Source organism: Peromyscus leucopus, chromosome 5, assembly GCF_004664715.2.
Source record: "Peromyscus leucopus breed LL Stock chromosome 5, UCI_PerLeu_2.1, whole genome shotgun sequence".
NCBI classification, from domain to species: Eukaryota; Metazoa; Chordata; class Mammalia; order Rodentia; family Cricetidae; genus Peromyscus; species Peromyscus leucopus.
Window position 1 is genome coordinate 51,312,969 of NC_051067.1, and position 12,781 is coordinate 51,325,749.

Here is a 12,781-nt window from a genome sequence, read left to right on the forward strand (position 1 = left end):
GTACATATATATATAAAAGTTTTCGTGAAGTCTGTGGTAAGAAAAAATTGTTATAAAGACTTAGCAAAAGTGACAAGGGCATCTTGGCACATGCGCAGAAAGAAGTCTGTATAGACAGCTTGGTGGGAAGAACTGCTGGCTAGGAAGACAAGGCTAGGAAGGGGTTAAGGTGTGCTCCAGCAAGCTCCAGAAGGCCCAGACACCACAGTGGTAATTCTGTCTTACATAAGATGCTAGATTTATTGAAGACATGACTCTCTTCACCTTCCCAGCAGCAATATGGTAGAAGTTGTCATTGTTAATGTAGCAAAATCACCAAACTCAAAATACTAATTTCAACAGAAAATAAAACAAATATGCAACCAAAAAGAAAACTGGAAGGTTGAATTTTGAATTTTTTACCAACCCGAGTGTTCTGGGTCCTCACGGTGTCTGTCAGCCCAGCCCGGGTGCAGAGTACAGCTCTATATAGGCTTGTGGGTTATAAGCTCAGCCTGCTCTCTCCTGCTCACATCTTTGCAGGCGTCTACAGCAGTGCAGCTGCTGGCTCACCAGCCCTACTTACAACTCAAGCATGGCGGTGGGGGGTTAGCTCAGTGGTAGAGCGCTTAAGGCCCTGGGTTCAGTCCTCAGCTCTGGAAAAAAAAAAGACAAAATAACAAAAACTCAAGCATGAACTTCCCCTCATTCCTTCTCCCATGTCTAAAGGTCTAGCCTCAACACTAGGCACTTTTTGACCCAGCTGGCCATTGTGAGAACTTCTAGTATCAAGAGTGACTTCTCCCTGAAAAAGCCAAGCTAGGACTTCCTTCCTTCATAGGAGTGCAGTGGAGGGATGTGATCGTGGGAGAGCAGAACTACAAATGCCTGTCCTTAGGGAGTCAGGGCAGCATGAGGGAGGAGACAGTTGGTGCTGGAGCTGGTGGACATGAACAAGCCTGTAGAGACACAGGGATGAAGTGTGGGAAGATGCCTGAGCCCTCACCCTGGCTTCCTGTCCTTTCACATGTGATATTCCCAATGCACATGCATGTGCCTGTAGGCTAGCCTGAGCCAGAGAGAGCTTTGCAAGCGCAGCCTTAGAAACTTAGCGGGCCTGAGCTGTCGGCTCCTGGTCTCATGTGTGCCTCCCGCCCTGCAGTGCTACAACTGTGAGGAGGAGGCCATGTACCACTGCTGCTGGAACACGTCCTACTGCTCCATCAAGTGCCAGCAGGAGCACTGGCACGCAGAGCACAAGCGCACCTGCCGCCGGAAGAGATGAGCCTGCTCGCCGCCCTCACACGCAGCGGTTTTTCTTTCCAAGAAGCCAAAATTGTGTAGAATTTGCTTCCCATTTTGCACCAGCCTTTAAACACTTTTCGTGGTGAAATTTTGCACAGTAGTTTAAATCTTTTGTTAATGCTCCTCCGGCATTTTTCGGGGGCTGAAGTAACATCAATGGAGGGTATTACTCTAAATAAATTCTAATTGAAGATTTGTTGCATTTTCAGCAAATTTTAAAACATTTTTAGGTTTTACAGAGATTTTAACCTTTAAACAACAGATCTTAAAACAACAGCAACAACAACAACAACAACAACAGGTGAATACGAGTGAGTCTAACAAAGACGGAACAGAGCTGAATGTAAGAGCGGCAGACGCTTCCGAAGAAAACAGACTACCTGGCCGTGACCTGGCCGTGACCTTGCTGAGCTGGTTTTGTGCAGCTTGCTCACTGTTCACAGGCCTCGCCTGTGGCCGTGCTGGCGGCATGTGATTGAATATGGGGAACAGGGTTGACACAGCAGGGCTAGCCCTGCATATTTTTTCTTAAATATTTCCCAATTGTGTTTTCATTATTTCTTTTCAATATATAACTTTTATAACAAATTATTAGCTTTGATCTTGTAGTTTAAAATTGCAGGGAAACTGGGGTAATCTTTTACTGAGCTGGATCTTAGAGAAAAATGAATATTTAAATTTTAAAGTTTGCACATTTCATCTTTGTCCTGACATGAGTGCTTGTAACAAAATCAGCAGCAAAAACAAAAATCAAAAGCCAAAAACTACCTGTACTCAGAACGTGGAATACAGCTGAGACATGGAGTCTCTTCACTGAGGGCCCCCTCCCCAGGGCCACCCTAACCTTATTCCCTGTGTCTCCTCGAGTGGAAGTTGCTGCTCAGAGAGAGAAAGCACTTAGGTCTCACAGAAGCCGTTGTGTGTAGGGAAGGGTCATTGCTACTAACGAACTCCGTCGCTGTACACAGTGAATAATGCATGTTCCTTTTCTTGTATTAAAGATGCCGTGATTTGTACAAAGTCTGTATTTTGCGGGATGTCTGGTTAAGAAGCATTACCAGTAGGAATGGATCGATAGTTGAATAACATTTTTATATATACATAGATATATAAAAGACAACCAGGAAAATTAAATTTCTTTAAAACAATTTGGTTTCCCCCCACCCCAAGACCGATCATAGACCAAACCAAATTCCCACTTTATCCTTTAGTTATTTTTCGAGGCTAGAGAAATAATTTGTAAATATTTATTTAGACCTTTGATATTTATTAAAGGAATTACTCACAACAGAAGTGAAAGAGGCAGGAGAAAAGCCTTTTAAAAAAGTTTTCTCCGGTCCATCAGGGTCACTCTAAAGTGAAAGCTAAGGAGTCTTCTGTGAAACCTCCTCCATCAGGCCTGCTGCTGGTGCAGATGGTGGGAACACAAGTTAATTGACAAACTACTGCCAAACGGAGCACACTCTTTTCTAGAAAACCACCAGGAGCCATCACCTCCTCCAGGCTCTGCAGTAACCGCAGGAGCCGGCACCACCGCTCCCTCCTCGCCGCCGCCGCAGACCCATCCTCGCTGCCGCGCCGCTGCCCTAACCAAGGACACTGACAGTCTTTGTTTTCAGGTTTTCAAACTTCGATCCACCCTGTGAAAGCAAGTTATTGTGGGAATATTTTTGGTGTAAAATCATTCCAGAGTATGTACTATTTACCTGATAGCTGCATGAAAGTGAGGTTCCTGTTACTTTGGCTTCTTGTCTCTGTCGACACGGCTGCACATTTCCAAGTTACTACAGTGTGAAAACTGTGTGTTTAAAAAAACAAAAAACAAAAAACAAAAAAAAAAAAAACAAAATTAAAAAAAGATTGTGGCCTGGTTTTGTAAAAGTTTTAGGTAAAATTACAATTGATTGTTTTAGGAATCATTAAAATTTTCTGCAATCATAAAGCTATATCAAGGTGTTGAGTGAAGCCACTCTGCACATTGTAAGTACCCATCGTGGCTGTCCAGTTCTATGATGCATTCTGGCATTTTGTAAGCTGCTCTGACTAGCAATATATAGATTTCATTTACTGTGTTAACATTGGTTAATAAATGTATTTAAAAAAAACAACAATTCTTGTTAATAAGCTGCTTTAGTCCAGTGTCATGTCCCAGACATAAGACCTGAAGGTCGTTCAAAAGTGGTGGGTTGCTTGTGGAGACTATTAAACCAGTGTGGGGAGCTGGAGAGACGGCTCAGCAGTTAAGAGCACTAGCTGCTCTTGCAGAAGACCTGAGTTTGATTCCCACACGGCAGTTCACAGCCTCTGTAATTCCTGTTCTAGGGACCCAATGCTCTCTCGGACCTCTGTGGGCACCAGGCACACAAATGGTACACATATTATGAAGGTAACACATTCCTACACATAAATGTAAAAAAAAAAAAAAAAAAAAAGCACGTTCTGTTCAGTTCTTCACCTCAACATTTACCTTGGATTACGAGGGTCATTTCTCAGAGAGAAAAGGATGAGAACATGTGCTCATATCTGCTCTTGACTGGAGTGCTGAGCAGGCAGGGTCATCCTCTTCTCACAGGATGACAGGTGGGTACGATTTTACTAGTCTGCAGCTTTCACACCAACGTTAACCTGTCTGCATGTAGTTTTCTGTGTGGTTTTAGCACTGACATCCTGTAGTAGTTTCATAGTTGGGATGAGATGGTTTAGCTTTGAACTTACTGTATGATTCTGAAGCTTCCAACAATCCTCACAGAATATTCTATTCACTTCATTTTTGTCTTTATCACTGTCTCTAAACAAGAAGCTTACCGGTTTTTTTAAAAAACCCAAAAAAACAAAAACCCTTAAACTTTGGACACCTAATTCTAGACCTCAAGCATAAGAGTTGTGTTCAGAAAGGTTTTCAACTAAGAAATACTTGACAGGTTTGAGCCCACGACAGTACAGAGTAAGTGACAGTCTCACTGCGACTGCCCAGGCCAGAGTAGAGTCGGTGATGATCTCACTGCCTTGGTGTGTGCCAGGAGACAGAAAAGCAGCTTGCACCTTCCCCCAGGATACTGCAGAGAAATGGCCGTATTCTAACACATTAGAAGGAAGCTTTTCAGTTAGTCAAACAACTCTAGCCTCCGTCTGGCCACACAAGACCAGGAAAGTACAGACAGGTCAATTCAAAGTGATTTCCTAATATACCTAGATATGCTTAACCGGTGAGTCACAGAGCTAGGTGTCAAGCTAAGGTTGGTTTGATTGCAAAGTCCATTTTTTTTTTTTTTTTTTTTTGGTTTTTCGAGACAGGGTTTCTCTGCATAGCTTTGCGCCTTTCCTGGAACTCACTTGGTAGCCCAGGCTGGCCTCGAACTCACAGGGATCTGCCTGCCTCTGCCTCCCAAATGCTGGGATTAAAGGCGTGCGCCACCACCGCCCTACACAAAGTCCATTTTTTAACCCATCTGCTGTGCCAGACTTGATAGAAAAACTTAATGACCATCTGACAGTTGTCAGTGTCAGCAAGTTCAACATCCCCTGAGTCGTACTTGTCACCTGCCCCATGGCTGGCATCTCCACTCCACCCACACATTGCTCTCTCAGTCCAGGGCAGCCATATCCTCACTGACTGAGGGACAGCAAGCAGCTGTACCTGCTGTGTCTTCATCTGTAGTCTTCAGTTTAGAGGTGCACAAACCTGAGGTCAGGAGTGTTATGGAACGGTACTCAAGGCCTTGGCGGGTTTGAGCTGAGGAGACAGACCACGTGGGCAGGGCCAAGGGGGAACTGTGGAAAGTTATTCACACCATGCAGGTAAGATGGTATCCGGATGCTGGGTGGGTCCTAACAAGGAGGTCTTGGGTTCATGCACTTCAAGGTCCTACTTAAGCACAGGCATCGTTAACAAGTTCCCAACTCTGAGGACCACAGCTTTATTGCCAGGAAAATAAAAGTGATGGGTCCATATACCAGTGTTTAAGACAAACTGCCTGAAATTCTATAGATGCCTCATGTCCAGAATTATCCTGACCTTCAGGTTAAGAATTCTTGACCCAATCAAGTTAATGAAACGTCAGTATGTAGAGAGACAAATAGAGTTACTGTTCTGTAGCATGAATCTTAAAGGGTCTTATTAATAAAACAAACCCAGAGCCAGGTATTGGGGTGAACGCTGAAAGATCAGAGAGACAGACCAGGCCACCGCCACCACACCTTGCCAATTTCTCAGTCGATCCTGTTTCCTCAAACTGAAAGCCTCTGAGTCTTCATCCAAATGGATCTCAGCTGAACTGCTGCTAAAAGCCTAAAAACTTAACCCGACTCTAGTTCCTGGTCCTCACGCCTTATATACCTTTCTGCTTCCTGCCATCCCTTCCTGGGATTAAAGGTGTGTGTCACCATGCCTGGTTGTTTCCAGTGTGGCTTTGAACTCACAGAGATCCAGATGGATCTCTGCCTTTGGAATGCTAGGATTAAAGGTTTGTGTGCCACCATTTTCTGGCCTCTATGTCTATCTAGTAGCTGTTCTGTTCTCTGACCCCAGATAAGTTTATTAGGGTGCACAATGTATTGAGGAACATAGTATCACCACACTGTTCTAGTTCAAACTGCTCAAAGCCACATAGATAGCTCACCAGGGAAGTGTACATGTCAGGATCCATGAGTGGGTCTGCAGCATGAAAGGCTAGAGCTTGTCTACTACTTGTGAACTTCCAGGCAGTATGGAGTCTGCTGACCAGGTGTGAGAATTCACAGAAGGTGAGTGTTACTGCATTAAACCACAAACTCCATAAAGCAAAATGCTGAGAGGGAAATACAGAACTATACATGTTATATAGTAGCCATGTAAAAAACCACAACCAGGTAAAATTAATGTATCTCATCAAACACTTTAATTTGCAAGTAATATAAAATTACTTATGGTCATTACTTTTGATACAGGGTCTCACATTTTCCTGCCTGGCTACAAACTATGTAGCCAAGGATGACCTTGAACTTCTGATCTTTCAGGCTGTCCCACCAGAGTGCTGAAATCACAGGCATGTACCACCACATCTGCCTCATGGGGTTCTGAGGATGGAACTCAGGGCTTTGTGCATGCTAAGGCAAGCTCTCTACCACAGATCTACACCTCAATTCTAATATGAAAAATATGACTGATGGCGTTTGCATTCTTAGTTTGTATCAAGCTTTCAAAATCTAGTATTACTTTCTCCCTGTCTCCATTGAGACTAGCCACATAGTCCCATGTGACCAGTGGCTTCCTTTGTCATAGACAAGTACCTGTCCTGTCAGTGACTCATTGTGGCATTCACCAGCATACATGTGTTAGAGTTCCTAGGAGCTGCAGAAAAAGAAAAATTAATTCTTGCCAGAATTAGAGCTTCCTTGAGGCTCTGTTGCAGTCTCAAATTTGAGAGCTTAGAAATTGTCTGGTCACCATATTCTAAAGAAAAGTGAGGACCCTCACCCCATCAGAAATCCTGTAATGTGATAAGGATTAACCTTGAGGAGGGAGTAGGCAAGACAAAATACCTGCATCCTCTGGCTAGGAAAATGACTGACCTGGCAATGAGTGTGCTCGCATTTCACATGGGGCCCCACAGAAATCCCAACACTCAACGAACTGGCAAGTCCCGGGTCTGATGTGGAACAGCAGGTGAGGGGCTGGTGACAGAGCTGGCAGAAGAAAGGAGTTTTGGGGAAAGATCTCATGCAGTTTTCTGTTCCCCTGCTGAGGATGTTTCTTTGTACTTTCCTTGATCATTCTCAAGAAAGTTTCATTCTCCTGTTTTTAAGAGGGAAGAGCTGATGAGAACATCCTTTGCACCTAACCTTTGTGCAGAAACAGCATTTCAGATGGTATATTTTGCCACTCTTCAGGGAAATGTTAAGTGAAGCAGTCCAGAGGAAGACAACACTGTGATCCTACATGGATGAGATTCTAAAGCAGTCAAGGACAAAGATTCAGAGAAAACCATGCCTTGCAGGACTCAGGGATGGAAGTTGCTAGTGAATGGCCAGAATCCCAATTAGGAAAGATGAGTGAGATCTAGAGACCAACAGCAACATTGTGGCTCCTCAGAATGTGTTCATTTGGTGGCTCTCATACCCATCCTTACCAGTATAGAAAAGACTGAAACCAAGGACAAAAAAGACATGGAATGAATGCAAAAGCCCTCAAAAAATACACCACCCACTGAGAGACCAGGTCACACCCACCAGGACTGCTGTTCAGTCATTACCCTTATCTGCAGCCTCACCTAGACTCTGGGGTTACAGGAAACCTCAGGTACTGTTGACTTCTACATGTCCCATGTCTTCCTGTACACAGCAATGATCTCTTCTGGTTGCTGTGAGAAAATTCCTGACAAAACAACTTTAGGAAGGAAAGGTCTATTTTGGCTCACCAGTCAAGGTTCCAGTCCATCATGACACACGAGGCACAGCAGCAGAAGTCAGGGGTGTCTGGCCATGTTCTAAAGCTGGAAGGCAGAGAGGGATGAATGTTGATGATCAAGTTCTTTCCCCTGTTTATTCAGTCAAAGACCAATGCCTGCCAGGTGGTTCCACCCACATTCAAGGTGGATCATTCCTTCTCTATAAATACTCTCTAAAAGAATGAACTCAGTCCATTTGACAATGACAGTTAACAATTACATATGCACACCTAGAATGAAAATCTAATAAAAATTGTTAGACTCCTCTAGCAACATACTGTGCTGAATGCATGTGAATGTGGTGTGCTCAACCCCACTATAATCAGAGAATTTGCAATGCCTGCCTGAGGAGTTGGAGAGAGGAGGAGAGATACTGTGAGACAACATGATGCCAGGTGACTGCAGGTAATTAAAAGATGGGAACCAAAACAACACATAGAGGATAACTGGTAGACAAGATAGATGCTCAGCAGTACTGTCAAGGATGTGAAAAAGCTAGAGTCCTTATGCACTGCTGGCAAGCATGTAAAATGAAGGCTTGGAAGATGGTTCAGTTGGCAAAGTGCTTCCAGTGAAAGTGTGAGGACCTGAATTTGATTGCAGCAAGCCACAAGAATATAGTATAGAGATTTAGCTGTATATAATAAGCTATATCTTGACTGATCAAGGTGTCCTTCAAGAGGAAGCCATTTATCAAGGAATATTTGGTGTTATTTAGCTTATTAATATATGTCAGCTGTCTTCTGCTATGAAATTCTTTTGTGCCCATATACTACTAGGCCATATTGGCAAACAGCTAAGCTTCTCAGACCTACTGCTGATCCACTAGGTAACTAACACCCCTGCAGGGCCTAGGAGACAAGCAGGCTGTAGATGCATAGCTTTGTTTCTTTTGCAAATGAAGCTCAGACCATCCCTTGCCTTCAGGCCTAGTAACATGGAAGAGGTATTGACTCAGGACAAGAGGGCTTTTTGCATAACCAGGTGCAGTAAGGACTGGAGCCAAATTCTAGAGGCAGGCAGAGCTGCATGGCCTGAGAGAAGAGAACAAGGAGAATTTCTGTAGATGGTAGGCAGAACCATGTGGCCGGAGAGAAGAGAAGACAGAGTTCCTCGGAGCCAGGGTAAGGAGCAAGGAAGGAGAGATGGAGGATGAAGGAACAGAGGACAAAGATGAGGTCAAAAGCATAGGAGATTACTAAAACTATGAGGACAGATATAAAAGGGACAGAAAGGAACTGAGTGTCAGGATGGAACTGGAGCTCTGTAGATATGTTTGTTATAGAGAAATAAACAGATGTAAGAGCATGGTATACATAGATTCTTTTCCCTCAGATAACCCCACGCTGGATGTAGTGCCTTCCCCAGGACTCTGGGAGGAATCGTCCCAGGACAGGACCCTGGGAAAATTCCGTTATTTGATCTCTAGAACCCATGCAGAAAAGGCCAGGCATGGGGTTGTGTGCTTGTAATTTCAGTGCTGGGGAGGTAGAGACAGGTGGACCTGAGAACTTTCATGGAGCCTTGACTACTTCCAGCCATAGAAAGACCCTATTTTTTTTAAAAGATAGGAGATATCTATCTATCTATCTATCTATCTATCTATCTATCTATCTATCTATCTATCATCTATCTATCTATCTATCTATCTATCTATCTATCTATCTATAATCCTGCTCATGTGGGGGGGGGGCAGGAGGGAGAGAGAGAGAGAGAGGGAAACATAGACAGTATCTGAGGTATGACACCAAGATTATCCTTAGGCCATATGCACATGCATGGAAATGGGCACACACACACACACACACACACACACACACACACACACACACACACACAAAAGCAGGCAGTGGGCTCAGGAAAGTTTGGAGTTACTTGGATGCACCACACAATATGACCACATGGTCCAGCCATTTTACTTTTGGGTATGTATGTTCTGAATTTCCACATGTGGGGGATCCCCAGCTAGCTGGGCCAGAGTATTCCATGTGTGCAGGGAACCATGCTGGGATGCTGCGCAGATGCAACAGCAGGCTGGCGGGCACCCCAAGCCATGTGGGCATGGTGGTGGACAGTCATTCACAACCCAAATGCTGCATCTGCATGGAAATTGTTTATTATAATAGAGAGGTATAGATGTAACCAACCATCTTATTAAATAAGAAACACAGAACCAATGCAAAGAAGAAAGCCAAGAAGTCAGAGCTAAGAGCTAAAAACCTTACCCTTCCTCTCGCTGAAAGAGACCTACTTCCTGTGTCTGTCTTTTTTTTATAGAGTTTCTGTTCTGTCTTCTCATTGGTTGTAAACCCAACCACATGGCCTCCTAGTCACTGCCTGTCTGTACAGACCTCCAGGTCTTCTATGGTTGGTATTGAGATTAAAGGCATGTGTCTCCAATGCTGGCTGTATCCTTGAACACACAGAGATCTACCTAGCTCTGCGTACCAATTGCTGGGATTAAAGGCACGCACCACCACCGCCCAGCTTTCCTATGGCTTGCTAATAGCTCTGACCCCTGGGCAACTTTATTTATTAACATACAAATAACATTTTAGTACAAATAAAATATCACCATAGAGAGGTGGAGAGAAAGATAGGAAAGAGGGAGAGAAGAGAGAAAGGAAGAGGGGGGTTGAGGAAAAGCAGGAGAGAGAGAGGAAGGGGAGGGGTTTTTCCTTAAAATGAGGCTTTTACATCAGGATGCAGGGAGGCTCCAGGGGCAAGTCAGAATAGTTAACAACATATACTTCACAGAAAGAAAAGCATGGCTGCCACAAACTGCACACATGTCCATGGCAATGTTGCTCCTCAGAGTCACAGAGTGTGTCCCAGATGCCCATGGTAATACAATGAGCACACTCTGCAATAGGCCAAAGCAGAATGACAGATGTATTTATCACTCATCAGTCTTATGTCTGGAAACCTATTGAGCATATGTGCTTATCAAAGAGGAAATGAACAATGTGATTAGCAAAAGTAAGATGTTTAAAATCTCAGGCTGCCTAAAAAGACTTTGTGCCACCAATAGGGACTATGAAGCATCCAGACAATATCATATCATTTTATTGTTTGTTTGCTGTGGTACCAGAGCACCAGCCCAGGGTCTCATGTGTGCTAGGCAAAGTGGTCTACCAAGAGAATCCATTAAGAACCCAAGGTGTAAAATGGAGAACATACTATACACTGTTGGATTAAGGGAGGGGTAGTAAGGATCTAGTTCCATAATCGGTTTGTATTCACAAACACTGGAAAGACACACCAGAGGTAATATAAATGGCTAACCAAAGCACAAAGTTCTTGGTGACTGCTTCAGAGTTGCCACATTTGAATCAAGTGATTCAATTCTTATTGAAAATTTTATTCTTTGTACAGAATAAAATCATTTCCCTTTTCCCCAACAGCCCACATGTACACATCGAGCTGTTGACCATACCAAGTAATGGAGATATATTTGTTTCCCTCTTAAGTGCCATTTCTACCCTAAAGGTTTCTCTCTATGTGTCCATACTGCTAATGATTCCTTTGCCCCCACTAACCTTCAATCTTAGCAAGACTTAGTGGCCTTAGTGTTTGTGAGCCCTCCCATCTACACAGAGGAGACCCGGAATGAGGAAACACTGCCAACACCCTGCAACCACCCCCACCACCCTGAGACAAGACCAACCACTGGACCGCAGGGGACACTAAACTCTGAATTGATTGGCTGGTCTTTGTTCCCCCTTCCTATGTGATCTGCCAGCTGAAGACAACTTGGAATATGGGGTAACAATCACTGTCCTCTTAGATCACTGGCTCTTTGATACAGCTGGCTAAGGATCCCATTGGGGTTTATCAGGCAGCACTAAGCCCATGTGCTCTTCAAACCCCACCCTCACCTCTAGTGAGGCACTTTAAACGGTAAGAATTCCCTGTGTGTTATCAAAGTGGCCTATGCTCCTTAAATAGACTGCCAAGGAGCCACTGAAACCCAGGAGAGAGGCTGAGTCTTTGTGTCCTTTAAAGCAGCTGGAAAAACTAGAGAGGCTGCCTCCAGAGTGGCCCTCAGTCATATCTAAGGAGATCTTTCTGTAGAAACCCATACCTAAGTCATCCTTTACAAAACTGCACAAAGCTGCCTGATGCCAATGCCCAAATGTTTGATGCAAACTTGAGAAAGGTCAGACGGAGGGTTTAATTATCCACATTGCAGAGGATCACAGGATCCTTTCAAGCTGTTTCTCAACAGCATCCTTACTTCTCTTGAAACACAGATGGAGTGAGAAATAAAGTAAGTCTGTTTGCTTCTGCTGGTGGACTTCTGAGCAGAAATTAAGACAGAGCAGTTCTGAACTGTGGTGTGGGGAAAGAGAATTTGGGGGAATCTACTGTCACCAGGAAACTCGAGGCCTGGCTTATTATCCTCTCTATGCACCACAGCCCTGCATTTCTAAATGAAGAAACAAGGGCTATCAGATGCAAGAGGGGACCTAGTGCTACACTACCAATCAGGACCTGCTCTACCATTCAGGTCCCCACAAACCCCCCAGGGCCACCTTTCACGCATCTTTACCCATAAGCTTAGCCAGGCCCCACACCATACACAGAGGCCTTCAGGTATTCCATGCATTAACCTGAAGAAGCAAAAATGTCATGTCCGTGGGGCTAGGGATATGGCTTGATTGGTCAGGTTACATGCTTTCTGGGAAAGTTTAAGATACTACATTAGATCCACAGCACCCACATGGAGAGCCAGGTACAGCCAGGTACTTGTAATCCAAGCACTGGGCAGGCAGAGACAGGAAGATCCCCAAAAGACAGATACTCTGATTCAAAAAATAAGGTGAACGATTGAGTAAGACCACTAATGTCAACCTCTGCCCCCACACATATGAGTAAACACATCCACACGGATGTTATGTCCTGTTTGTTCATCCCAGTGCTCGCTGGGTGTGTTCTATCAGGAGGCCAGTTTGCACAGGTTCCTCATCTCCACATACTAAAACTCTTCAGAGTTAGGGGACTATGAAGAGCAGCATTTTCTGAGTTGTTCCAGATAGCATACTGAAAAGGGGCCAGGTGTGGACAAGTCC

General features: G+C 44.3%; 1 protein-coding gene across 19 annotated transcripts in view; it reads left to right on the forward strand.

Annotated features, from left to right (window-relative positions):
• Zmynd11 (zinc finger MYND-type containing 11) overlaps positions 1–3,133 on the forward strand; it is an 89,544-nt gene extending 86,411 nt beyond the window's left edge. For all 19 annotated transcript variants that reach the window (XM_028859562.2, XM_028859604.2, XM_028859578.2 and 16 more), the window contains one exon: positions 1,142–3,133. In XM_028859562.2, the coding sequence (XP_028715395.1) occupies positions 1,142–1,264 (123 nt within the window). In that variant the 3' untranslated portion in view covers positions 1,265–3,133. The remainder of the gene's footprint in view (positions 1–1,141) is intronic.
• Positions 3,134–12,781: the final 9,648 nt, after the last annotated feature.